General features: G+C 43.3%; 5 protein-coding genes and 1 long non-coding RNA gene across 10 annotated transcripts; 4 read left to right on the top strand and 2 right to left on the bottom strand.

Moving 5' to 3' along the window:
* The first annotated feature begins 381 nt into the window (after nucleotides 1–381).
* txndc9 (thioredoxin domain containing 9) lies at nucleotides 382–4,035 on the top strand. The gene is made up of 5 exons (XM_035651626.2): nucleotides 382–495; nucleotides 1,807–2,013; nucleotides 2,441–2,559; nucleotides 2,804–3,058; nucleotides 3,175–4,035. The coding sequence occupies exons 2-5, from the start codon at nucleotides 1,840–1,842 to the stop codon at nucleotides 3,293–3,295; spliced, it is 669 nt and encodes a 222-aa protein (XP_035507519.1). The 5' UTR covers nucleotides 382–495; nucleotides 1,807–1,839; the 3' UTR covers nucleotides 3,296–4,035.
* A 152-nt stretch (nucleotides 4,036–4,187) lies between these two features.
* Nucleotides 4,188–7,381, bottom strand: mrpl30 (mitochondrial ribosomal protein L30). Of its 3 annotated transcripts, XM_035651627.2 has the most exons (7): nucleotides 6,891–6,909; nucleotides 6,621–6,693; nucleotides 6,394–6,547; nucleotides 6,045–6,128; nucleotides 5,478–5,624; nucleotides 4,933–5,006; nucleotides 4,188–4,717 (listed from the first exon to the last, which is right to left on the bottom strand). In XM_035651627.2, exons 3-7 carry the CDS (start codon nucleotides 6,433–6,435, stop codon nucleotides 4,585–4,587), a joined length of 480 nt encoding a protein of 159 aa, XP_035507520.1. In that variant the 5' UTR covers nucleotides 6,436–6,547; nucleotides 6,621–6,693; nucleotides 6,891–6,909; the 3' UTR covers nucleotides 4,188–4,584. The 3 variants fall into 3 exon arrangements, with proteins under 3 accessions (XP_035507520.1, XP_035507522.1, XP_035507521.1); XM_035651629.2 differs by lacking the exons at nucleotides 6,621–6,693; nucleotides 6,891–6,909 and adding an exon at nucleotides 7,281–7,381; XM_035651628.2 differs by lacking the exon at nucleotides 6,891–6,909 and having other exon boundaries at nucleotides 6,394–6,539; nucleotides 6,621–6,854.
* On the top strand, nucleotides 6,944–10,297 carry mitd1 (MIT, microtubule interacting and transport, domain containing 1). Of its 3 annotated transcripts, none has more exons than XM_035651625.2 (7): nucleotides 6,944–7,218; nucleotides 7,319–7,423; nucleotides 8,766–8,902; nucleotides 9,307–9,393; nucleotides 9,507–9,619; nucleotides 9,696–9,756; nucleotides 9,877–10,297. In XM_035651625.2, exons 1-7 carry the CDS (start codon nucleotides 7,074–7,076, stop codon nucleotides 9,970–9,972), a joined length of 744 nt encoding a protein of 247 aa, XP_035507518.1. In that variant the 5' UTR covers nucleotides 6,944–7,073; the 3' UTR covers nucleotides 9,973–10,297. The 3 variants fall into 3 exon arrangements, with proteins under 3 accessions (XP_035507518.1, XP_035507516.1, XP_035507517.1); XM_035651623.2 differs by having other exon boundaries at nucleotides 7,322–7,423; XM_035651624.2 differs by lacking the exon at nucleotides 7,319–7,423 and having other exon boundaries at nucleotides 6,944–7,272.
* A 593-nt stretch (nucleotides 10,298–10,890) lies between these two features.
* On the bottom strand, nucleotides 10,891–14,987 carry LOC124850988. Its single transcript, XR_007032094.1, has 2 exons — nucleotides 14,851–14,987; nucleotides 10,891–14,562 (listed from the first exon to the last, which is right to left on the bottom strand). It is a non-coding gene; the product is annotated as an uncharacterized LOC124850988 (long non-coding RNA).
* cracdla (cracd like a) lies at nucleotides 12,171–18,750 on the top strand. The gene is made up of 10 exons (XM_047337162.1): nucleotides 12,171–12,304; nucleotides 13,547–13,606; nucleotides 13,804–13,948; nucleotides 14,062–14,197; nucleotides 14,284–14,433; nucleotides 14,760–15,008; nucleotides 15,101–16,265; nucleotides 16,577–17,559; nucleotides 18,001–18,121; nucleotides 18,219–18,750. The coding sequence occupies exons 1-10, from the start codon at nucleotides 12,301–12,303 to the stop codon at nucleotides 18,410–18,412; spliced, it is 3,207 nt and encodes a 1,068-aa protein (XP_047193118.1). The 5' UTR covers nucleotides 12,171–12,300; the 3' UTR covers nucleotides 18,413–18,750.
* Nucleotides 18,751–19,772: 1,022 nt separating this feature from the next.
* On the top strand, nucleotides 19,773–23,433 carry creg2 (cellular repressor of E1A-stimulated genes 2). The gene is made up of 4 exons (XM_035604577.2): nucleotides 19,773–20,305; nucleotides 22,309–22,478; nucleotides 22,706–22,819; nucleotides 22,901–23,433. Exons 1-4 carry the CDS (start codon nucleotides 19,874–19,876, stop codon nucleotides 23,040–23,042), a joined length of 858 nt encoding a protein of 285 aa, XP_035460470.2. The 5' UTR covers nucleotides 19,773–19,873; the 3' UTR covers nucleotides 23,043–23,433.
* The last annotated feature ends 1,292 nt before the right edge of the window (nucleotides 23,434–24,725 follow it).

Consider the following 24,725-nt stretch of genomic DNA (forward strand, 5'->3'; position numbering starts at 1 on the left):
GTGTTCCAAGAACCCTGCTACAACACGGGGCAAGGAGTTGAGAAGAAGAGAGCTGTTCCATTGTTCAGGAAAACAATTAATCCCACCTGCAAGATTTGAGGCTCAGGATAAGCGAGGAAAATGACGCATGTCTAAGAAATACAAAATATTGGAATTTTGGTTTCATCAGGCTAGTCTTGTTAACTCAATAATTAATAAAGTTGAAACCAATCGCAGTATGTAGCTTGATCTGTTTTAAAAAAAAATTATGAAGACAAAATCCCCAAGGGGACCGAGAAGGAGAAGAGAAAACCAAAGAACATGACTGTGCATTCATAAGAATCAACCATCACCTGCACCAGACCGGAAACACGTGCCCCATTGAATGCAAATTACCCGGATGCCGTTTCTTCTTCTTCTCTCATATCAACGACGGGGGCCCGCTGTGTCGTCACATCCGGAGGGACGGTTTGCAGTTCGCGCACGAAACGAACAACATTGTAATATTGACTCCAGGTAAATATATTCGACGGCAACTTGGTGATGACTTTACATGTTTTCCTTCAGCCCAACACCGCAGACCACCGACGCTTGTCACTGTCTCGCACACCGATCGAGGAATTTCCCACCGCCGTGTCCGTGGTCGCGTCAACATCTACGCGACTCGCAGGGGCTAATGTTGGCTAGTTAGCTTAGCATGCTTATATACGATGTCGTATAACCGTCATATGTTTTCTTCTAGAAGTTTGTACCGAGCCACACATCTCGGTTGAGTGATGTGTGTTTATTGAGCTGCAAAGAAAGGAAAAAATTACATCATTGAGAAATGATACAGCTAATGACCAAATTGTGTGACGACGCTAGCAACCGGCTAGACTAGGCGTGTCCGGCCGTTACCGTGGTTTCGTCTCTACCTGACAGACGCAGTTCAGCCTCTGTCGGCGGATCGTTGCTCTCTACGTTGACGATCACGGTACCGGTTAGCCCCTTCACTCGACACCGCAGGCGTCGTTAGACTTGGGCGTCATTGTGTGTTGGCACCGGTTACTTGTCATTCTTCACTTCTGCTAATTCCTCGAGGCAACGATTGAAATGTGTGGTGATAACTTCGCTTTACCTGAAAACAAAAGGCGAAGCTAGCAGATGAGTCAGGATGTTAGCGTGCTGCTGCCTCATCCACCAGCTCGGGTTGGTGATGAAGAGGCTTCTGTCAGCAGTTAGCTAGCTAGTCTAGTCTATGGTTCTCTTATTATAAGTTTTGTTGTTGTTGTTGTTGCAAGGAATAGCTTTGTAAATAAGACCAATTCTACACCGCCGCTTCCAAATGATACGGATCATCATAGATTTTATCAATTTCTGTCTGACCCCTTGGCCTGTGAATAGCAGAGACCTGTGACGAGGGCTGCAGCAAATGTTAATTTCCCCTATGTAGTCTATGAAAAGGCAACATACAATGAAAAACATTTATGCAAACTCACCACAGACCGAGGTAACGTCCTAAAATGATTCCACTTGTATTTGTCAGTCAGTCCGAAAGTAAAACATATTTCTTATATGATCAGGAAAAGCAGGAAATTGTCTTATTTGAGCAGCTCAAATCTGGAAAAACTGTTTGATATTTTTGCTTGGCTGAAACAATAATTTATGGAAATAGTTGCTGATTAATTATCTCTTGTTCCATCAATCAATTAATACAATAATGGTACTACTTGCAGCATAGTTTGTGATTTGCATAGGGAACATAGTATACTGATGAGTGCCAGTCACAGATGATTTGTTGTTGTTATATCTTTGCTTAATTTTTTTCCCTGTTCTTTGTCCCCACAGTTTCAGAAAGGGTTTCATACTGAGCAGTGAGCCATGGCCAACCCACAAATTGAAATGCTAGCGAAGGCTCTGGAGCAGTCGGCCAAGTTGGTGGAGGATCAGTTGGATGCACAGATGTCCAAGCTGAATGAGTTGGATGAAGACGACATGGAGAGACTGAAGGAGAGGCGATTAGAGGCACTTAAGAAAGCCCACAAGCAGAAGCAGGTATGTGTGATGTTGTCTTTTATCTGTTATATACTGATCTATTGAATTGCACTATTTTGCTGCATGAGACACCTTACTATACGTAAGCCTGCTTTGAATAGTAATCTATGGTGTTATTTTTTTATTGTGTGACAGCCTGGTCTTGAATTTGGCCTCTTACTTCATTCAAGTAGTAGTCAGTCATGGGATTCCTGGAATATTGTGAACTTTTGACGATGGAGTTGTTGGATACACAGGTTTATTCCAGATTTTTTTAACGTGGAGTTTGTCTATACATCAAAAATCTAAACAGATTTAAATTTTTTGCCATGGGTAAAATGATCTGCTGTAAATTATAATATTAATAATACAAAAAGAGAAAAGCAAAGTTTTTCTGTAACTTCAGATCTCTTATTCTGCTACTCACCTTAGTTCTCTCTGTTTTAAGGAGTGGTTGTCTAAAGGCCATGGGGAGTACAGAGAAATCTCAAGTGAGAAAGATTTTTTCAGCGAGGTCAAAGACACCAAGAATGTCGTCTGCCACTTCTACAGAAGTTCCACCTTCAGGTAAGTTCATAGAATGTATTTATTCAGGTCGATTAAGACCATTATGTGACAGAGCAACAGGTTGTACAACTGAGAAATTTAATCCGAGGATAAAAGATTAGTCAATTAATTGATGTCAGTTTACTGTACATATAATAGATAATTTATCATTTCAGTAATTCATCAATTTTTAATTTATAGTAGCTTCACTGTGCCGTCATCATGCTGCTTAACATGACGTCTGTTTTCTTTCCCTCATGTGCAGATGTAAGATCCTCGACAAACACTTGACCACCTTGGCAAAGAAGCACGTTGAGACCAAATTCATCAAACTGAATGTAGAAAAGGCCCCGTTTCTGACGGAGAGGCTGCGGATCAAGACCATTCCCACGCTGGCTTTGCTGATTGATGGGAAAACAAAGGATTACGTGGTTGGATTCACTGACCTGGGAAACACAGACGAGTTTCCCACAGAGATGCTTGAGTGGCGACTTGGTTGTGCAGATGTTATCAACTACAGGTGAGACGTGGACTCCCTCCTTTTGTCTTTTAAGGCTTTTGTAGCATGTGCTGTTGAAAACATCAGTGCTGTGACTCTGCCTTAATGCTGGCATTACTCTTTTCCTCCTGTCCCAGTGGAAACCTGATGGAGCCTCCCACAGTGAAGCAGAGGTCCGGCACAAAGTTCACAAAAGTGGAGAAGAAAACCATCAGAGGAAAAGCTTACGACTCGGACTCAGATTCCGGAGATGACTAAAAGAAATCATTGACAGCCGTCTGGTTTTCTCTCTCAGGGCTACCTCATGAAACACAAAAGTCCAGCTGACAGCCCGCTTTCATTTTTCTTCTCCCGTTCCCTCTCCTCTCCCCTCATCTCAGTGTCTTACCTCGTCATTACAAACATCCATGTTTTGATTTACCAGATTTCCAATCCAATTATTTTATTAAAGCATTCGTCATATTTTTGCCACCACCCTCAATGAATTGTCTGCCATTTTTTTTGTTAAAATAATAATGACATAGTGAGGTCTAACAGTCAGAGACAACTAGTCAGGAAACTTCCTTCTTGCATTTGTTTCAACTTTGAATACTATTCGGTCTATTGTCTAATCAAAAGACAAAAAAAATAAATAAAACAAATAGAAAATGAGCGATTTTCAATGTAGTCTCTCGTCTTTTGGACTCCACTAGTATACATTCACTTCAACACAGACATTACACATCCGACTGAAGAGGATGTGTCACTGCCCCAGTCGTCTATCAAAAAGCTCTTTGCTTTGCTGTTGATTTTGTCTCTTCATTGGCTGAGTTCTTAAAACTATCTTGAATTACAGGTTTGCTCATTTAGGTAGTTCTTTATTTCCTTGTAACTGCCTCAAGTTAGAACAGAAATCATAATTCATGTGTGCCAAGATGATCTTTTTGCATCAAATGACATGTCCTTGTAGCAAGAGTGACTCAACTACTGCAAATAATAAAAGTAGTAATTGAAAAATCTCCTGTGATTTTTCGGATGGATTTTGTAATATTGTTATGGAATTAAAGTGGTCTGTATGAGTGAAGATGCTTTAAACTGACTTATTAGTCTGACTCAGCGGAGGTGATTGAGAACTTGTCTACACAAAGAAATTTAAAAGACGCATGCTGTATTTCATTTCAAAAAGTCATTGTCTGTATGAATTGTTTATTGAAGAATATGAGCCATCCCCTGTTTCTAAACTGTCATGGAAAAGATTAACATTTTTCCAGTTGTGGCAGCTGTATGTTTGACTAATGGGATGGGAGGCAGACAAAACAAACAATTGCCAAACTAATAACTTTCAAACCTGCAACACAGACAGTTTTTTACTCAGCAAAATGATTCAGACGACAGAGTAATCATGGTTGTCTTGGTTCATTAAGCAGACCCCTAGTTTAGAAGGACCTGTGAAAGAGTTTGACAACAATCTGAATTTTTAAGTCCAATAACAACCTTCAGCTAGTGGAATCAGAATTGGTATATATGGAACACTTTTTTTACATGATTTATGTACAACTGAATTATTACTAAGATTCAATTGCCTTGGGGTCGACAGGTTGGAGGAGGCGATTGACAATCAGCTCTCCGTTGCAGTTGATGTAGGTCTCAGCCATGTCCTGTTCAGCTGGGAGTCCGTAGGGAGTCTTCAGAGGCTGGATCCTGAATGAAGCAGGAAAGACATGACAGAAGGGAAGGAAATTATAGCTCTTTAATTTGTCCCTTCAAAAGCCAAATAAACACCTTAAATAGATGAATACATCTTCACATGTAATTCAAGTCATCACATTTTCTCTTACTGCATGCTTTGATGACGTACAGAGACTTAACGTCCAAATTCAAAACAAGTGGGTCTCCTTTTGTCTCAAAAATCTTACCTCACCAGGTGCTTGACAAATTTCAGCTGGTTATTGACTGCAGGCGTATTTTTGTGAATCACAGGGACATGTGCCTAAACATGAGGCAAAGAGAGAACAAGGTGTGAATATGTTAAAAAAAAATCCAAGCTTCACATTTTCAATAGAATTTTGCCTTTAGAAAATAGTTAAAAATGTTCTTGGTTCGTCTACAGTGGATAGATTTTAGATCTGTTTGTGGTGATACAATTAATGCTACAAATTTTAGGGATTATTCTTCTGACTGCTTTTGTTTTAAGATTGTTCATCTGTGTGTGTGTGAGTCACCATGGCAAAATGTTGTGCTGGAGACAGACACCAACTACAGCAGGAACTACCACGAAGGCACTTTGGCAGATGTTTACATGTTGGGAACAAGCGTGCGGTCTGACCCAAGAATACTGAGTAGTCATGTAAGAAAAAAATTACAAAGTATTCATGTCACCACGGCGGCTGTGATCCCACCACAAGATGGCCTCTTGTTTTCTTTACACTGTTATGGGACATGAACAAAACAAAGTTCTTACCTTTTGAAGCCCCAGATATTTCACCATGTCTTTCTCCCAGTACGGTCTTCGCATCACACTTTTGATTCGAGTCACAATATGCAGTTTGTGAGGTTGGTCTGGATCCCCCCCATATTTGTCATGCTCTTTTGATCTCTCAGCAAAGATCTGCAAAAGCAAAACAAGACACTCTGAATACTGACAACGGAGCAAAAAGGATGAAGATTTTCTTTAATTTTTTTAGACGTGCAGAAAAAAAGGAGCATCATCATTACTAGGTCTGTCCCTGAGAGAAACACTATACAATGATGCCCCCACACTTCCTGTCCTCTATGCACTGCTTATAGACCCCAGATGCTGTTTGAATTGATCAATATGAACAATATGAGCACAATATAAATGACTTAAAAGAAGATTTTGACACAAGTTCCCTTAACAAAGACATGGCCAAACGTTCAGGTAATAAAGACGTACCCACATTAATGGACATTGTAATTGAGTGTAGTCGCTTTCTCAAATGATTTGTGTCATGTGCCATTAACTGACATACAGCAAACCCTGGCACTTTTGCCTTTGTTAATACTGTACCTCTTTTGGGATTCTTGATTTGGAAAATTTGCTGCGTACGGACACGAACCAGGGACAGGGAGTAAGTGTAGCCGCTGTCAGTATCTGTAAACATACACAAACAGGTGACAAGACAACATTATAAACAAAGGCAGAGACTTTATAATATTGAACAACACAAGTAAAATGTCCTTTAGCTTTGGGGCATATGATAATATGACTGTACAAACTGCAGGGCAGTCTCTCTGGGTTCACTGTGGTCAATGTTAAGAATCAGTAAGAAGGACTTCATTTGCATAATTTCAGATTATTATTATTATTATTATTAATATTATCAACAATGATAAGAGTGACAGAGTGATGTCCTTACCTGGGAGGACACGGAGCTCAGACCGCGACAGGCACCTGACATGGTTTCTTCGGGGCTCTTCTTCCACCGGAGCAGTAACGTGACAGGCGGGGACGCCAAGGTTACAACCCCCCCCTCCTGCTCCACGAGAAGCGTAAGGACCAAACCTACTGAACTGAACGCACAGCGAATTAATAACCACGCAATACAAAATATATTCACATCACAAACACTAAATGCACACGTACAACTTTTAATCCAGAGCTGAAAATCAACGGTGATGCGGCTCGTTCACATTGGGCTCGTCCACCATGGGTGTCCCTACCGGAAGTGTTCGAGGGGTAACTGTGAAAACGCTCCGATATGAAAAAATACGACTTGAACAATGTTCCTAGAAACCAAAATTTGCGATCCTAAAAATGAAAGTGAATACATTATTTACATTCTGAAAGCAAAATTTATCTACTTGTGCGCTATGCTATTTCATGTTAAAAAAAAAAGAAAAGAAAGAAGTGTACCTATGTAATCGTACACTGGTTTTTGCAGCATTATGTTTCTCCGGGAATTATTTTTGTGGCGCACCTGTGAACCTATCAAGAAGGTGGTGGCATTTCTCCCGGCGACTTTTCCCAAAGCTACATAAGTATGACCACATTGTCAGTTTTCTAGAATCACAAACAACAACAAAAACCCTGACAACAATGACACAGAACCACGTGTCGGGGATGGAGACGTCCGCCGTGTCCGTCCTGAAACGGGCGGTGGAGCTGGACCAGAGCGGCCGCTTCCAGGAGTCTCTGGTCTGCTACCAGGAGGGAATCCAGCTGCTGATGGACGTGCTGAAAGGTCCCCGTCGCCCCCCTGCACAGATTCAACAGTTCGAAAGGAAATGGAAAAAAAGTAATTACGCATTAACGCCAGTCGTGTTTCCTCCCTGTCTCGCCAGCAGCCGTGAAGGATGATTCGAAGAGAGGCCACTACAGACAGAAGATCAAGGGCTACATGGACCGAGCGGAGCAAATCAAAGCTCACGTGAGCCAATTGAAGGAAGGTAGACATCACCACAACTAAAGGCCGCAGTTGCATCTGCACATGTTCTCGTTGAGTTGATACAAGTGCAGAGTATATCTTGTTTAGGACTCTATGTTGGGTTTGAGAACAGTGTTTGTTTCAATTCCATTCAATGTTCATTTAACCATCTGTGACCCCAATATGTATTGTAAATTTATTGTAAATAGTGTGAATATTTATAACTAATTTTATCTTGTTATATTTTATTCTATATTCTTTTTTCTAATTCTGTGTATATATGTTGACTGCTACATGCACCTTAATAACACCCAAAAAAAAGAATCCTCGTATGTCACCTGTTACCTACCTGGCAATAAAACTGATTCTGATTCTGGTTAAAGGCAGCAATATTTAGGTTTCTGTTCAAATAAGTGAGAAGCATGTTACCGTCGCATAACATGCTTCTCACCTATTAAAATTCGTGTACACGAGTAAATGCAAGGCAACTGATGAGTCTCAACTCCCCACACTTATGTAGGAATTGTCTTTACAAATACTAAACATATAAACAAACAAAGAATAGCGAAGACAGGACTGTTCCCTTACATGTACTTCAGAGGGGGAAAGTCATTTTTGAAAGTTAAACAAATTTGCATTAAAAGACACACAAATGTATAGTTACGGATACAAAAAATAATAAATTAAAGCTGCTCTGAGGAACCCATGTGTGTTTATCTGCTTTTTTAACTATCCACTTCAGTGCCTTGCCTATGATTTTCATGCCACACAACCTCCATAGATGAGAGCATATTTTTATCTTTTGTATAATTGTTATAAACCATGTAAACTGACTTACGCTCCTCCACAATGAACACACAAAAAGATTATAAGGCAGGACCTGCCTTATAATCCTAATATGTTTTTACTCAATAATGTGCTTTAGTTTATACACATTTCTAAACTAAATTGCAATCATTTGTATTTCCCACAAGCCAAGTGACTCACAAGTTCTGGCATTTTTTAAACTCCCAAGTATCTGGAGCCCTGACAACGTTGCTTGCTGTCCTCAGTAATCCTGCCCTGGCCCCAGATTGTCTTTTTACAAATCATTGTTAAAATTTGAACAATGCCACATTCAAAGGATAATTCACACCACTAAAGCTAATTGTGAATGTCCTACGGTTTGCTTCTGCCTTTTTAACTCAATCTTTTGTATTTGCGTTTGGGTCTGTGGGGTAAAACTAGTTGAGAGAATGTGTGTTTGTTAGGGTATGAACAGCTGAATAGAGGCCCACAGCAACTAGCAGGTTAGCATGATGGGATTTCACTGTAACAGGCTCTCCCGCCTCTAATTAAGATTTTGTTTCCCCCTGTCCTGTCAGATGGGAAGTACCACGAGCAGGTTAAAATATCGGAGGATGCTACAGGTTACAGCTACGAGGCTCTGTTCAAGCCCTACATCAGCAGCTCACTGACGGAGGTCTGGGTGGAGGACCCGTACATACGACACATCCACCAGGTAAGATCTTTGTTTTCATCACTGCTTGATTGTTTCAAGCTGGATTTGGCTTTGCTCAAGGACTGCAACTAATGTTTGGTAATCAATTATTACCATATAGAACTCGTGATTGTTATTTCTGAAATGTGATCAACCCATTAACCTGTCTTGTAACTCTCAGTGAAATTGATGAGGAGATTTTACATCATAGACGAGTTCGGTGTAAAACAAGTGTGGTGTGACCTCTGGATTTCTCATGTCATGTGTCACACACACCTAAAGAATTTTGAATTTCCTCAACATTTTCATTATTACAGTGAGGAAAGTTTGTTGCACCTTTTCTTTTGATGCTTCACACTTTGAGCTTTATCCTCACCATATAACTTACTCAAACATGTCAACCTCACCCCTGATCTCCACCACAGCTGTACAACTTTGTGCGGTTCTGCGAGATGCTGATGAAAGCCTCCTGCAAGGTGAAGAGCATCCATCTACTGACTTCACAGGATGAAGTAAGCTATTTAGCTAATGCGGTCATACTCTGTAATAAATACACATCAGCCTCAAGCAAGTCTCCCCTGGTCAGTTTCTGACATTTCTTAACCGTCTTCGTTACGTCCTGCAGCCGGACGGCAGCCAACAGACGAGCGCGTTGTCTGAGCTGAGAGAGAGTCTCGGTGCTCACGGAGTGACTCTGGATCTGCAGTTCTCCTCCACTATACACGACAGGGAGATTAGGTACAGCAGCCTCCTCTTTCCATAACTGTTACTTTATTTTGAGACAGTAATCTAGATTTAATTTGGGTTTTTTTAGGTTCGACAATGGTTGGATCATAAAGATAGGAAGAGGGTTGGATTACTTCAAGAGACCTAAGGTGAGTTTTCGTACTTCATGGTAAATCCTAATCATTCCTATTAATTTAAAGTTGTGGTGCTGATGTCTGTGTGTGAGCATGTTTTGTTCTGTTTGTAAAGTGTTGCATTACGTCCCACAGGGCCGGTTTTCTCTTGGATATTGTGACTATGACCTCAGGCAGTGCCAAGAGACCAGTGTAGACATTTTTCACACCAAACACACAAAAACACTATGAGATTCCTGAAGATGAATATACCGCTATTCTAACTCAAGGGACTTGATTTTACTTTCCTGCCTTTAAAACGCAAATACTCATTTGCTGTCTCGATGGATTTGCCTTCACTTGCGCCAATGATCGGCCTCATGACAATCGAACAACCACACAGATTTTGTCCGAGGTGTTTTTCGATATGCTTCTCGACACAACTGTGTGATTAGATATTCTATATTTATTCTGTGGGTTCATCTTTTATACGATCATTGTGAGGGTGTTATACCGCCATCTGGTGGAATTGTTCATTCAAATGTTTTTTATTATTAAAAGTGCTTTTACAATATCATAGTGTATCTGTATTTTTTTTATTGCATTTTCTACATATTTTGAGCTTGTCCAGTTACTATATATTCAGTTTTTTAAAAGTTTTACAGTTAAAAAACAAATACACACTAAAATGTAAGAATGAAACTGGGTTGTGCAGAGTTAGTACCTTAAAATCAATTATTGACTCAATAAAGTCAGATTACACTCACCTAGCATGGTTTATTGTAGATATGGTGTGTACTTATTAGCAAGTGAACCTCCAAAGATTTCTACCATATCCCATGGTCTTCATCAGCAGGTTTGACTGTATGGGATAAATCAGTGGGCTGTGGTAGCAGTGATTTGCGGCTCCCTTGCTGGAATATCATATTAATCCGACGGAAATCAAACAAAAATATTTTTTCCCAAAACAAACACCCATGGGAAAATATCCCCTCATTAAATATTAATGGGAATTGGTTGTTTGTGTAAATGATAAACCCCTGTGAGTTCAAACAGTGCTGCGATCGGATTATCTATCGGCCTTAATCTCGATATGTGCAGTCCTCATCTGGGCCCTGAGAGAGAAAGAATTATAATCCATCAGCGAACCACAAGAACCAGAGACGATCATAACTGTATCAAATACTGTTTTACTGGAGCTAAAAGGACAAATACTTTATTGCAAGTGGCAGTCAGTGCTGTAGAGACAGCTCTTATATTAAAATAATATATAAACTAACCACTAAATACACATGAGATATGCCTTTCATGCACACATTGTCCTGTATGTGTAGATTACAGACAACAAATCCATGAATTGAAGGAATTAAATGACATCACATCCCCAGACTCTTTTGTCACTGTGGTCTGTTGACATCCTGCATGTGGCGTGTTGCATGTAATCTAGATGACAGAGGCTGGATTTACATTCTGATGGTTTATATACCTAACAGATTACGCAATTGTGTGATAAGGAGCCTCATGAGTCCACACATGCAAAGGTTTGCTTTCGTTTTTATCGCTGTCACTGATTGTAGCCCAGTGGCCTAGATCCTGCTCCCATCTCTGAGTGTTATCAATGTGAGAGTCAATGTAAAGAAAGTTGTAATTTCTTATATATGTATTTTCACTGTTATAGTAGAGATATAGACATGAATGATGCCACCTAGGTCCCCCAGCTGGAATCAACCATGTGGAAACCCCTCAAACAAGAGTCTTATTGAAATGATCAACTGTGTCCATTTTATTCATGCAAAAGTGTTTAGTATACTACCCAGTGATGTGTGGACACATAAATGCAAAGTTCATGTATTAAGACAGATTTTTCTATTTTAGAATAGAAAAACAAACAACAATATCATATTGTAGAATAATATACAATATTAACCTAGCTCTAATGTCTGGATCACACTAGATTATACATTTAAATAAAACATTAAAAAAACTTTCCAAGACACAAAATTTGCGCACACATGCTGCATAGAGTCCCGTCAGCGATCACACAGGGGTGAAAGAAACTCCGTGCAATGTGTGTCGACTCTGTTCTATGAGCTGTAATTCCTGTACGCCCGTCCTCTTTCCAACTGCAGCTTTATTTTTTCCCTCTACTCTCATTTCTGGGCCTAAAATCAGGTTAGCGTTTTATAAGGAGCTTAGCGCAAAGGGCCACAGTGTGCCACTAATGTAATAGAGTATCTCTCTCTCTCTCTCTCGCTCACCCATTCTCTCTGTCCTCTATTCTCTTTGTGCATTTGCTTACCCAGTCATGAAGTGACCTTCTCTCTCTCTCTCTCTCTCTCTCTCTCTCTCTCCTCTCTCGCTCTTGCTCTCTCTCTCCCTCCCTCCTTGTTTTATTTTTTTGTCTTCTTCCACTTCCCTCGCTCGCTCCCCCCTCTCTGCATCTCCCTCCATCTGCAGATGTGCCTGACGCACGCCTGAGGTTTAAACATTAGGACAGTGACACAGCCGAGTCCGGACAACCCGGCGCAGAGAGGAGGACAAACAGGAGGAAGGGGGAACAGAGCTGCTGCTGCTGCTGCTATGGGTGAGTTCACTCATGTTTTCTCTCCTGCATAGTGCGTGAATGTGTGTGTGTTTGTGTGTTTTACAGGTTTTGTTTTTTGTTTTCGTAAATTGAGAAGCAGAAGTACTTTTCCTGTGCATATCAGGTGAATTTTGTGCTGCGGCATAAGAAATTTGTGATGAAGCTGTTGTCGTAGATTATGGTGCTGTGAAATCTTACAAGGGTCTCTCTACAATGTCAATAATCCAAGAGATTATCCCCTGTTTCTGTTGCGGCTGTATGGCTTGGCTCACTGGACGGCAAATCTCTGAGGAACGGCCTCATTCACGAAACACCTTAGTTTCAATCGCTCTGGCGGCGATTCCACTGACTGAGTTGAAATGTATTTGTAGGGCTTGAGGTTCAAACGTTATGCAAGTCAAATGTGACACCGCACGCAACTAATGGAGTGCCATGCTGCATTTATGTGCCCGCATCCCTCTTCGACAGGTCGTTCTTGAGCCTGTTCCCTGATACGAGAAGTGCAGGGTGGACAGTGTATCCATAACCGGACACATCTCGTCTTATCGGGCACCCGGTGCCATAAAGCACCGAGCTTTGTTGACACCAGTTCCTAGGTTACACAGGAAGAACTGCATAAAACGCATTAAAATGGTGTATGCATATCAGAGATAGAGCCGTATCATCGGGGCGAGGTACAAAATAAAGTCTGTAAAAACAAAGCAAACAAGCGCCCTGCACTGATTCTTGCATCCATTAACACATCAGCCTAACCTGGATGATTGCCAGGCAAGTGTTGCATGAGTAGAACTTCCTGAGAGACAGGACTTAGCTTTTACTTTGCGCACAGAGTTATCCAGACTACACTGTCATACTTTATGACAATACCTTCGTATTGTGTTGTTTGCTCAAGATGCTGCACTAAATGCCCTTTCGAGTGTATTTTGTGTCATTGTTTGTCTTTAGTTGATTGTAAAGACAAGTTTCCTAACCACACCCCACCGAGCTACGGTAAAGGTTTGTTCTGCTCCTGATAACGCTGATAAACCTTTGAAACTCAAGTCCAGACTGTCTCATCCTCAGGCTATCACAAGTGCATATGCACGCTTGCCAAGGAACAGAGAACACGTGACTCTCACCATGTGAAGGCAGCCTCTAAAAACTGTGTGCCTGAAGTTTATACTGTCACAGTTGCTTCTTATCACCAGTGGCTTTCTTTAAAGGCTGTATGCTCCGCACTTGATTTTTTACATTTTTTTTTAGAACTCAGACCAATGGAGTCTTCCTCTGGAGACAAAGAAGAAAACACGGAAGACATTCCAGGTGAGTTTACCTGTCACACATTAGGAGAATTATGCGGTAGAGAAAGCAAGGCACAAGCCGACATTAATTTGAGTTACAGTTAGAAAAGATCATTGGATAATTTACAGGGTGCAGAGACAAGATTGTGTGTATTCTGTTGCTGTGTTTTGTGTGTGTGAGAGCGGCTCTGACCTGGATCTCCTCCATCTCCCTGTCAGGACGCAAAAAGTCCAAACTCAAGGCTCTAAAAACACGTCTCTTCGGGAGGAGTAAGAGAACGGGCGGAGAGGGAAACGCCGAGCTCAGCCAATCGGCCAGCGACATTACTGCAGAGAAGGGAGTCGGATCAGAGGAAGATTTGGTGTGAGTGTCTGCATGAGACTGAATGTTTTCTCTGTAGCTCAATGTTTATGTCCATATGTCTTGTCTAATCATTCACCCCCCCCCCCCCCCCCCCCCCTCTGCTGCTACATCAGATGCTCCCAGGGAATGATGGGATCACGAGCATTGTCCCACGACAGCATCTTTCTGGCTGATCAGGACCCGACAGACACCGAGCCCGCCCGGGTCTTGTCCCAGGAGAACGTTCACAGCAAGATCAAAGCTCTGCAGGTAGAGCCTCTTAGTCCAGCCATGTTGCTTTTGTACAAATGTAGTTCATCCTTTAGGAAAAAAACACTTGTGCTCTGGTATCACAGATGAAGCTCCAGCAGCAGAAGATGCATTTGGGGCCGCCGCCTTTGGTTCTGCCAGTCAGACGTCCAGAGGACCCGGGTGGCGGCTTGGAGGACGACAGCTGTCCTGAGGTCTCAGGAGCGGACGTTACATCTCAGGGAGTCTTCAGCAAGGTAATTATTCATCTCACTCGTGATACCTTCCCAGTGTTCTGCATGGTTAATCAGCTCCAGTTCATTAAGGCGTTTTTGAGGGGATGTTTTTATGATTGTGAGTGTAGATTCATAGCCCAGGACTCTTAACTAGAAGAAAAAAGAGAGATTGAATATTTCACCTGTTTTTTATTCAAGATCTGTTCATTATTTGCTTTGGTCTTTTTCGTGAGATTTATTGACAGTTTGAAAAACATAGAATATAGGCCTAGACGGAGTCCTGTTAGGTACAAGGGGATGAATAACCATTCTAATTGCTGATGGTTTTATCGATTTGCTCTTTTTAGACCATGTTCCAGCCATCCTCCCGTCCACTCTCACCCATCCCCAAACCTGCGCCGACCAAGTATATGCCCCAGTTTCCTTCCCATCCTTTACCTCCTCCTGTCTCGTCCGTTCCGTCTGTTGTTGAGCCCCCGTCAGACTTCAGCTCTCCAGCTGAGGGGGTGAGCTGCCTGGACACCTCTGCCGCACGCCACCGGATGTCTGTCAAGCCCAGAAACCAGAGGGCCAGCGCCAAGAAGAGACTCGCCACAGTGAGTGTGACCACTAGGCACCATTTGTCAAATTTGTCACACAGACACTTCGTTCACTTCCCTGACCGTATTGTCTCTTTTTTGGGGGGCAGACTGATTCTAGGCTTCACTCACACACCCTGAACAACATTGACCACCCGGAGTCCGTGGAAGAGGAAGAGCAGCGGCTTTGTGCTCAAGACAGGGTGATTCTGCAAACAGAGCGAGGAGAGGCAGATATTTGTACCACAGCTCAGCATCTTCCTTCAAAATCCCCCGAGGTGGCACCAATCGCATCAGAAGTTGCACCCAAATCATCCGGTGCAACTTTCTCCCCACAGGACCACGCTCCTCCGGGCAGAGCGTCCTCTGTCTCCTCGCAGCTACTTCGACTCAAGCCTCAAAGACCAGTGAATGTAACATCGAGTGAACGTTCATCCTTCATAGAGCCAGAGCTCAAAAGCAAAAGAGAGGGGGATTTTGAGATACAAGCAATGTCCCCTGACAAGAGGAATGTCGTAAAAAAGACGAGAATGTCTGAAGACTCCTCGGACCAGCTCCCCGCCACCTCCGGCTCAGCGGTGACACTCAGGCCCTCCTCGGTTCCCCAGCAGCATCAAGTTGTGCTGGAGAGCACGAGGGGGATAAAGAGACCGGCCCCAGGCTCTGGGTCTTTCCATTTCTCCATCACCACAGCCAAAAACCCACTTGCAGAGAGGCCCCGATCAAGCAGTTTTGTGGGAATGATGGAACAAGCTGAAGCCAGGCACAAGACTACAGGGGGAGCAGAGGAGAAACCCCTTTTGGGCTTTAGGGAAAAGGAGGAACTTAGAGACTCACAGCCCAGAGGGAGCCCCTTAGCAGTGGGGAGACTGAAACAAGATGGAGCTCCACCCAAATGCTCAGTACCGTGGGATAGGAGAGATAGTCTCAAAAAGGTAGAAGCCATGGCATCGGCATCTAAAAATACAACCACAGACACAGGCACTTTGGCGGGGAAGGAGGTGGAGAGAAGCCGGGAGGAGGTGGAAGAGGCAGCGGAAGCACAGGAGGAGGTTCAGGAGGAAGAGGGAAAGACAGCATTTGGCATTAAACTACGCTCAACATCTCAAACGATGAGACTTCGGTCCGATACTACATCTAAGGCACCGGCGTGTGCGGACCAATGTGACAAACAAAGCAGGCAGGAAGTAAGCGCCAACGTCGGCTCCGTGACTGGAAAGCTGCCAGCGAACGTCTCTTGCGCGTCATCCCCCCCTGGAGACGTCAGAGTGACAGGTGAGTGTTTCACACGGCTTATTGGTGTGAAGAGGTTTCCTCTCAGGTTCACCTATTGACAAAACATTTAAATATTTCTAGCCAAGGTTTAAAATTGCAGCCCACAGCCATATTATTCAACCCTGCGTGTGAAGTTAATCATTACACCGATTCACACTGAAACGCTGTGACTGTTTCATTTAGTAAATAATCTCTCTGGAGCGATAAGAATTTTACTGATCACAATGGACCTTTGTACTCATTAAAATGCCACGCAGGTTAACTTCAACAGAGCTGCCGAGTGTCTGACAGATTGTGTATCGCTCCCTCAGATCCAACCTCATCTGGCTCCTCTGTTCCGGTCAAGAATAACCTGCCAGCTGTAGGCGATTCTCAGGCTGCGCCTGCGGAACTGCCGGCGAACTCCTCAGGCCCCGGGGAAGTGGAAACTGCCCTCGCAGTGCCTCCGGAGCCCCAGCCTGTCCCTCAAACGGCCTCATCTGAGGTGTCCTGGGTGAGCATGGCGATGGAAAAGACCCGAAGCCTGCAGCAGCTCTTTACGAGTAGATTCCCCCGAGATGTTGCGGGCGCGCAGACTGCGGCTCGAGCGCAAGCGCAGCCAACGAATCAAACGGAGACACTGATTGGTGCACAGATGCAGACGCCGACTGCAAAAACAACAACACCGGTGCAGGCTGCAAATCAGCCACCAGCTGCTACGGTGAGAGCAGCGAGTCAAGCACTAGCTGCGAAACCACTGCTAACGTCAGAGCAACAGAAGACGTCGACGACGTCTGCTGGTGTGTCACGAGAAGCACAGACATCAAAACAAACCGGTGATTCCCAGTCGCACCAAAACACAACTCAGTTCGCCTCGCAGTGTCCGTCTCATCCACCTGTACAGACCAAGGCGTGGACAACCCAGTCTCCTTTGCGCCCTTCAACACAAACAGAGACCTCGTCTCAGTTTGCACAGAGAAGTGCCAGCCAGGGCCTCGCACAACCCAACCTTCCCTCAGCCCAGCAGGCGCCCTCCTCCCAGCCGGCCCCTTGGGGCAGTCGTGGTCTCCAGCCCAACAACAGGCTCAAACCCACGGCTACAGTTTCTACCACCTCGTCGTCAGCCACAGCTCCTCCTCCTCCTCCTCCTCCTCCGGTGTCGGCCTTGGGAAGAGGGGAAAGAGAAGCGAACGTGCAGGAAAAAGAGGGACCCTCGCCCTCGGGAAGACGAGCGGCTTGGGGCGGGTCAGTGAGCGAGAAGGCGGCTCTTCTGGGGAAACGGGCCGATTGGACGCCGCCGTCTGGAACCAAGGAGGTTTGTGGTACATCTTTGTAACTGTGTCTCGTACCACGGCCGACTGTGAACTGAGTAGAGAATGAGTCTAGTTATATACTATGTTTTTCTTCTTGTCATTAAATCTTCTCAGTGCTGGACACTTGGTTTCCCTGTCCTGTCTATAGCTCTCAAATTAATTCCTGCTCTAACGGTAAAATCTTTTTTCCATCCTGCTGAAGGAACATGTCAGCCTGTGCAAACTTGTTGCTCACTGAGTGTTGGGACAAGAATGGTGGTCTGTGTCACTGAGAAATAAGCTTTGGCTATAGAAAACGTATCCTTCGGATAAATTCTTTGTGTTTTTTTGTCTTTTGACAATTAATGTAATATAAATATGGACTATTACGAGATTCACCCTGTAACTAGCAGGTTTTTGGACTTATCCCGAGCAGACGATCTAACTCGCAGTTTTTTCGTCAGGTGGAACTGAAGAGAGCTCAAACAGATGTGCAGACGTTAGATGAATCCCCTGCCTCAACCAAAACAACACCTCTGAGCACAGACACACAGACAGAGGGAAAACAAGGGGTCAAACCTAGAGGTGTGTTTGACATGCATTACAGTCATAATGGCACTTGCAGAGTATTCAGTATCTCCATGTGCAGCAATGTGACACAGGTTTGGTATTTTGTTTCCAGAGTCAAGCCCCGCCAAAGATCCAGACAGGAACCTTGAGGAAAAATGGCTCCGGAAAAACAAGGCATCTTCATCGCCCTCGTCGTCGCCCACGCAGTCGTCTGTGCTGCAGTCCATGTCTGGCAGCGGACAGCCGTCCTGGATGGAGCTGGCGAAGAGAAAGTCGATGGCCTGGAGTGACAAGACCATGGACTAAGAAGGTTAAAGAGACAGATATTCAGGGTATGGAAACATGAATATGAGCTCATAGACACTACCTTTATCAAGGTTAACGAGCTGAATGTTCGGTAAGACTGTTGATATAATGATATTGATACAACTCTGTGGTAATTTATATTGTGAGACGATTGTGTTTTTAGTTTTTTTAAACGTATTTAACTGTAATAAGTGTTAATATTGAAAGACAGAGAGATAGATAGATAAGGTTCACTATTATTCCTCTGCACCTCAACCACTTGAAGATAAAGGGTAGTTCTGATTCATCATTTCACAGCTGCTGATACTTTGTTAAATAATAAAGAATTTTGACGTCAACATTTTTTTTGTGTCATTTGTGGAGGCCCTTTGTGTACAAAATGCACATTATACTGCCTGGATAACATCAAAATGACCTCAAACATCTTTTAAATAATGAGTAGATGATTGGACAGTGTCAGCAGGGGCTTTTATTTAATTTGGGGGCCCCACGCAAAAGGGACCTGGGGACCTGACCCCCCCACTCAGTTCAAGGCCCAAGGTAATTTCCCAACTTATAAGTTATGTACAAATAATTAATGTTAAATCCATTTCCTCACTTATTTTAGTGTAGAGCTCCATCTACATGCCAGATCTTTGCCCCGTGCCAGGGTAGGCTCCATCACTGAGGATGCAACACGACTCATCCTTTTGTGTTTAATCTGAAACGTAAAGGCCTTTTTCACTGAAAACATTTTGACACGTCACATTAGGTGTATTATAAATAATAAAATGACCGATGGCTTAAGTCCATTTAGCTGCTGCAATTTCAGGGCCCTGGTGTAATTTAGTTATCATATCTCATGGACTCTGCATCTGACATAATCTGCAAATAACAATTTTTATCATTTTTATTATCTGTTAATGGCATCCCTTATTGTTTTATAGAGTAAGATAGAAACACCGGTTTTATTTCATCAAAGTAACTTGGAGATTTTAAAAGGATTTTCAATGCCAAACGAGTACAGCACAGAACTTCTTAAAGGTGAAGCACGATGAAAAGATTAGATGCAATTGCAATGAAAACATAACAGGTAAAGCTATGTCCTGCAGGACTGCTGCAATCTACAGGGTCAATAAACGTAGGATAGACGTATGTCCTGCAGGCCAGAGGGACATGAACAGAATTACAATACATTATCAAGAACAGATCGTTCCACAGGACTCAGAGACACATTCCTGTAGGACTTTACTGCGAGGGGTGTGAAATGTAGGAGTCGACCCAATTGTTCGTTGCAGATCTGCAGAGGATCGATGTCAGGTGTTTTGGTAATGCGATGAGTTCCTCCGATTGGCCAGCAGGGGTCGCTCTCGGTCTCACAAACACCTCCTCGTGTCACGAAGGCGCAGACACGTGAGTTTGTAAACACGTAAGAACGAGCGGGTGACGGCCCGACGAGGTCATTCCCCCGAGCTCGGTGGCATGAGGGGCCACGGCGACCTTCTGGCGGCGCTCCTTGCCTGCGCGCTGTGCCTGTGTCGGGGCTACACGCTGCGGAGCTCCGTGTCCTGGGTCGTCTCCGACAACGACGTGGTGGAGGACGCGGACCTGTCGGAGGAGGAGGAGCAGGTCGCCCCGGCGCTGCTGGTGGACAGCGCGGGTCTGTGGAAGCAGGCGTACCCGTCCGCCAGCGTCCTCGGCGACGGCGCGGAGAGGAGCCCCGCGGAGCTCGCCAAGCCCGAGGGCGACACTGTGGCGCAGCTCTCCTCCCGTCTGTTCTCCTACCGGCTGGAGAAGGTGAAGACGTCCGGCGGCGCCTCCCCTCCCCCGCACCAGGAGACCGCCAGGACCGCCAGGTACATCGCTCATTACAGCGACTGGGGCCACCTGTCCACCATCTCTACGATAGACAAGGTACTAACACGCGCGCACACACACACACACACACACAGACACACACACACACACACACACACAGACACAGACAGACACAGACACAGACACAGACACACACACACACACACAGACACACACAGACACAGACACACACACACACACACACACACACATAGACACAGGCACACACAGACACAGGCACACACACAGACACAAAAACACACACAGACAGACACACACACACACACACACGCACAGTCTCTCTCTCTCACAGACACACAAACACACACACACACACAGACAGACAGACAGACAGACACAGACACACACAGTCTCTCTCTCTCTCACAGACACAGACACACAAACACACAGACACACAAACACACACACACACACACAGACACACAAACACACACAGACACAGACACACGGGGGAGAGTGCAAAAAACCCAATTCTGAGCTCCAGTGGTGCAAAACCAAATACTGTACATGTTTTACTGTACGTCACTATTTCCTAGTTATCCATAGTTCCTACTTTCACTCAACTACGATTTTGCTCGTAAAAACAACATGATGCATCAATATAGATGTAAGGCCCAGTCGCGCCCACACAGTAGTTTTCAGTGGTAACGCCGATAAGAGCAGGGGTGCAAGAGTTAAGATAAGATAAGACAAGACAATCCTTTATTGATCCCTATGGCTGTGATTCAGGCAGTACAGAAGCCCCAAAGATATGAGTTCAGCTTTGAATAGGAATAGATTTAAAATAAAGCATAATAAGAATAGGGCTGCACGGTGGTGTAGTGGTTAGCACCTTCGCCTCACAGCATGAAGGTTCTGGGTTCGAATCCCGGTTCAACCAGGGCCTTTCTGTGTGGAGTTTGCATGTTCTCCCCGTGTATGCGTGGGTTCTCTCCGGGTTCTCCGGCTTCCTCCCACACTCCAAAGACATGCAGAATGGGGTTAGGTTCATTGGAGACTCTAAATTGACTGTAGGTGTGAATGTGAGAGTGAATGATTGTCCGTATGTGGCCCTGCGATAGGCTGGCGACCTGTCCAGGGTGAACCCCGCCTCTCGCCCAATGTTAGCTGGGATTGGCTCCAGTGACCCCCCGCGACCCTTAAATGGATAAAGCGGTAGACGATGAATGAATGAATGCGGTAGACGATGAATGAATGAATAATAAGAATAATATAAAATGGAATCAAATGCAAATGAAATAGAACTTTACAGAACAATTGGAAACAGGATATGATTCACAGCTGCTAGTGCAATGACATATCAAGTGGCAGAGCAAAATAGCAGCAAGTCAGAGTGAAGGGCAAAGTACAATGACAACTTGAAGTGCGTGATTAGATTATGTAGAACTTTACTGAGGAAGTTCTTGTGCCAGGTTTTGCTCTGCAGATTCAGTACAAAGATATAAAATGCAATTAAAATATATCAATTGTAATACGTAAATGCAGGAAGAGCATGTGCCTAAACAGAAATAAATACAAGTAAAATAAATTACAAAAAAGTAACAGCCCGGCTGCCACAGTTTGTCACGGAGAGGGTGACACGGGTTATCTGGGATCGATCCAATCTCGTCCCTTCATCCTCCTCCTACTCTGCCTCCCACTTTAGACGGACTGGATTTATGCAATAAATCAATAAGAATGATTAAGTGTAACTTGTCCTACAACAAAGTTAACAAGAAAAGCAATTAGTGCACAAATCCAGATGTTGTTGTGCATACCTCTTAGGACTTTGCACAAATAGTACGTTTAGTTTTGCTTTGTTAAGAGTATAGTCACATAAAAACAGCTGGTGATATTTTTACAAAAAAACCCTCAAAAACTTGGAATGCAGGGCTTTTACTTTTAGAGTATTTTTGCATAGTGGTATTTCTAATTTTCCTCAAAATGACCCCCTCCCCCCATGTACTTTTCTTTTACTTTTACCATGGAAACACATAGGTTTAATCTTCTCAACCTAATTGCTGACTTTGTCCTGTTAAAAAACATTTCTCTCTCCATAGATCAAAGGTCTCCCCTTTGGGAACATCTTCTCAGTCAGCGATGGACCATCGGACAACAGTACTGGAGTTATCTACTTCTATGTGACTCCAATGGACAACACCGTGTCAGACCTGAAGAGTAACCCCTACGCTTCTCTCACCTTCTCAGAGGCAGAAGGGGAGTTCTGCAGGTAAGCCTCAACATTTAATGTGATCCACTGAAGTCATGCTAAAGGAGATCCCAGGCAAAATTTTTCGCCATGGCCCCTTTCCACACAGCATGGAATAGTACAGTTTTTACTTGCTGAAATACTAATCTGGCCCATGTTTTGCTGTGTGGTAATATGATTATACACAGTATTTGAGGAATATGTAACAAAGCATGAAACAATGGTAACATGGTCGTCCATGTCTCAAGGCAAATGGTGTACGATCCAGAGGATCCAAGATGTGCTCGACTCACACTGACAGGCAAGATGGTGGAGGTGGCCCCGGAGGAGCTTGCGCTTGCAAAAGAGGCGATGTTCTCCAGGTAAAAAAGGAGGGAAAACTAAAACATTTGGTACCTTGTGCGCTGTGCTATGTGACCATGTGATGCTGTTGGTTTTTGTAGACACCCTGTGATGGCAAAGTGGCCAGTGGGACACAAGTGGTTCTTTATGAAGCTGGAGTTGGTCCAGGTCTGGCTGCAGGACTGGTTCGGAGGCACGTCACTCGTTCCGATCGAGGACTACTTCAAAGCTACGCCCTTCTGAGATTATCCCTCCCCTCTGCATCACGTCAGCCTAACACAGATCAGTTCAGCCGTCTACATAACACACGTCACCCTAACAAGGGTGACAATTCAACAATGTTGAAAAGAAAATTTTTCATCTTTTTTTTTTCAATTCACTGCTGCTGTTCCAACTTCTGAAAGTGAATGTGAACTACGTTTTCTCTTGCTCTGCAGCTCGGCTTGTCACACAAAATCAGATAAATCAGTTTGCTGTGGGAGTGCAATTAAAGTCGGTACGCTTATTGAATTTAAAGGTCACACATATCACAGCTGGCATAGACATTTCTATCATTTTATGTATTGTATTGCATCAAACTGTGCTTTTTGAGTAATACATTTATCTTAGCATTAAAAATTATTGTGCAAGATTATTTATTGTGTTCAGTTAGTTTTAAACCTTTACAAGGAATTGTATTGTAAAATTGTTTGATTAAGAACTAAGTGGATCAGATGTGGTTGTTAAAAAATAATGGAGAAAAAATTGGAAATAACTAGGGGCACCTATTAGCTGAAATTGGTTATTATTAGCTAGATTGACTGACAAAAAAAAATCTCTTTCTCCAGGTCAATTTAGCAGGTGTTGCTGGATTTTAATCATATCACACTACCTTAATTAGTAGATAGTAAATGTTCAAATGTCAATGTCTGAGCTCTTTAGGGTCACTTTGTTTGACTGCCAAATTCATCTGCTGGCGAGGTTCATGTGATTTGATCAAAAGCCCTACAATTGTCAGTAAATGGTCCTTGAGGTGAGGCTAATTTTAATGGTCAAAAGCAAACTTAATTTAACTATACGCTCTGATACTGTATGCACACTGCTTTTCAAATGAAACAGTGTTGTCTGATTCATGACTTCAAAGAGAGCGGCACTGCAGTCATGCATAGTGCAGGAGAAACATGACTCGGTGTGAGTTGAATACAAATTTACAGATTTTTTTATTTTATATTTTTTCCACTCAGCACATTGGTTATCAGAAATAGCCTCTAGAACCGACATTTCAACATCACCAAGTGTGAAGATGTTTCCGGGTGCCCACTGACGACCACAGTAATGCAGCTGAAGACCAGGGCCACTAGATGGCATAATGTCCTTCTGTTAAATGACAAGTTGTTGCTGCTTCTTGGAGGAAAACAAGTTTCTCCCTCTAGAGCTGAGGTAAGCAGCTATTTTTCAACCATGAGCCAGGTTTATTTATTTATCTTCATTTAATATTTATATATTTTAACTCTGGCTTTAAGGAATAATGGGTGTATATAATCAATCAATTTTTCTGACATTTTACTTAATGAGCAGTCAAGCAAAGACAAGATTAATCATCAAACAGTCCCACTATGGTGAAATTTGCTTTGTTAGCAGCAAAGGGGAAAGTAAATAAAATAAAAGTAAACATGCAATATAAATACAAGGATATATATATATAAAAAAGACTAGATAAGATTGCACATCATATATTGAAATTGCAAAGAGAGTTAGTATTGCACATTAAAATAAGTTTCATAATAAGTGCAGAATGTGGATCATGTGGTCGACAGTGAGCAGGGCTGGTTGTACAGTCTAACAGCTGCAGGAAGGAACGACCTGTGAAACATCTGCATCAGACACTTGGTTTACACTCGATTATCAGCTCTATTTATAATGAAAGCAGCTTTTGGTGGCAGTTCT

The sequence above is a fragment of the Scophthalmus maximus genome, chromosome 14, assembly GCF_022379125.1.
Source record: "Scophthalmus maximus strain ysfricsl-2021 chromosome 14, ASM2237912v1, whole genome shotgun sequence".
Lineage (NCBI taxonomy): Eukaryota > Metazoa > Chordata > Actinopteri > Pleuronectiformes > Scophthalmidae > Scophthalmus > Scophthalmus maximus.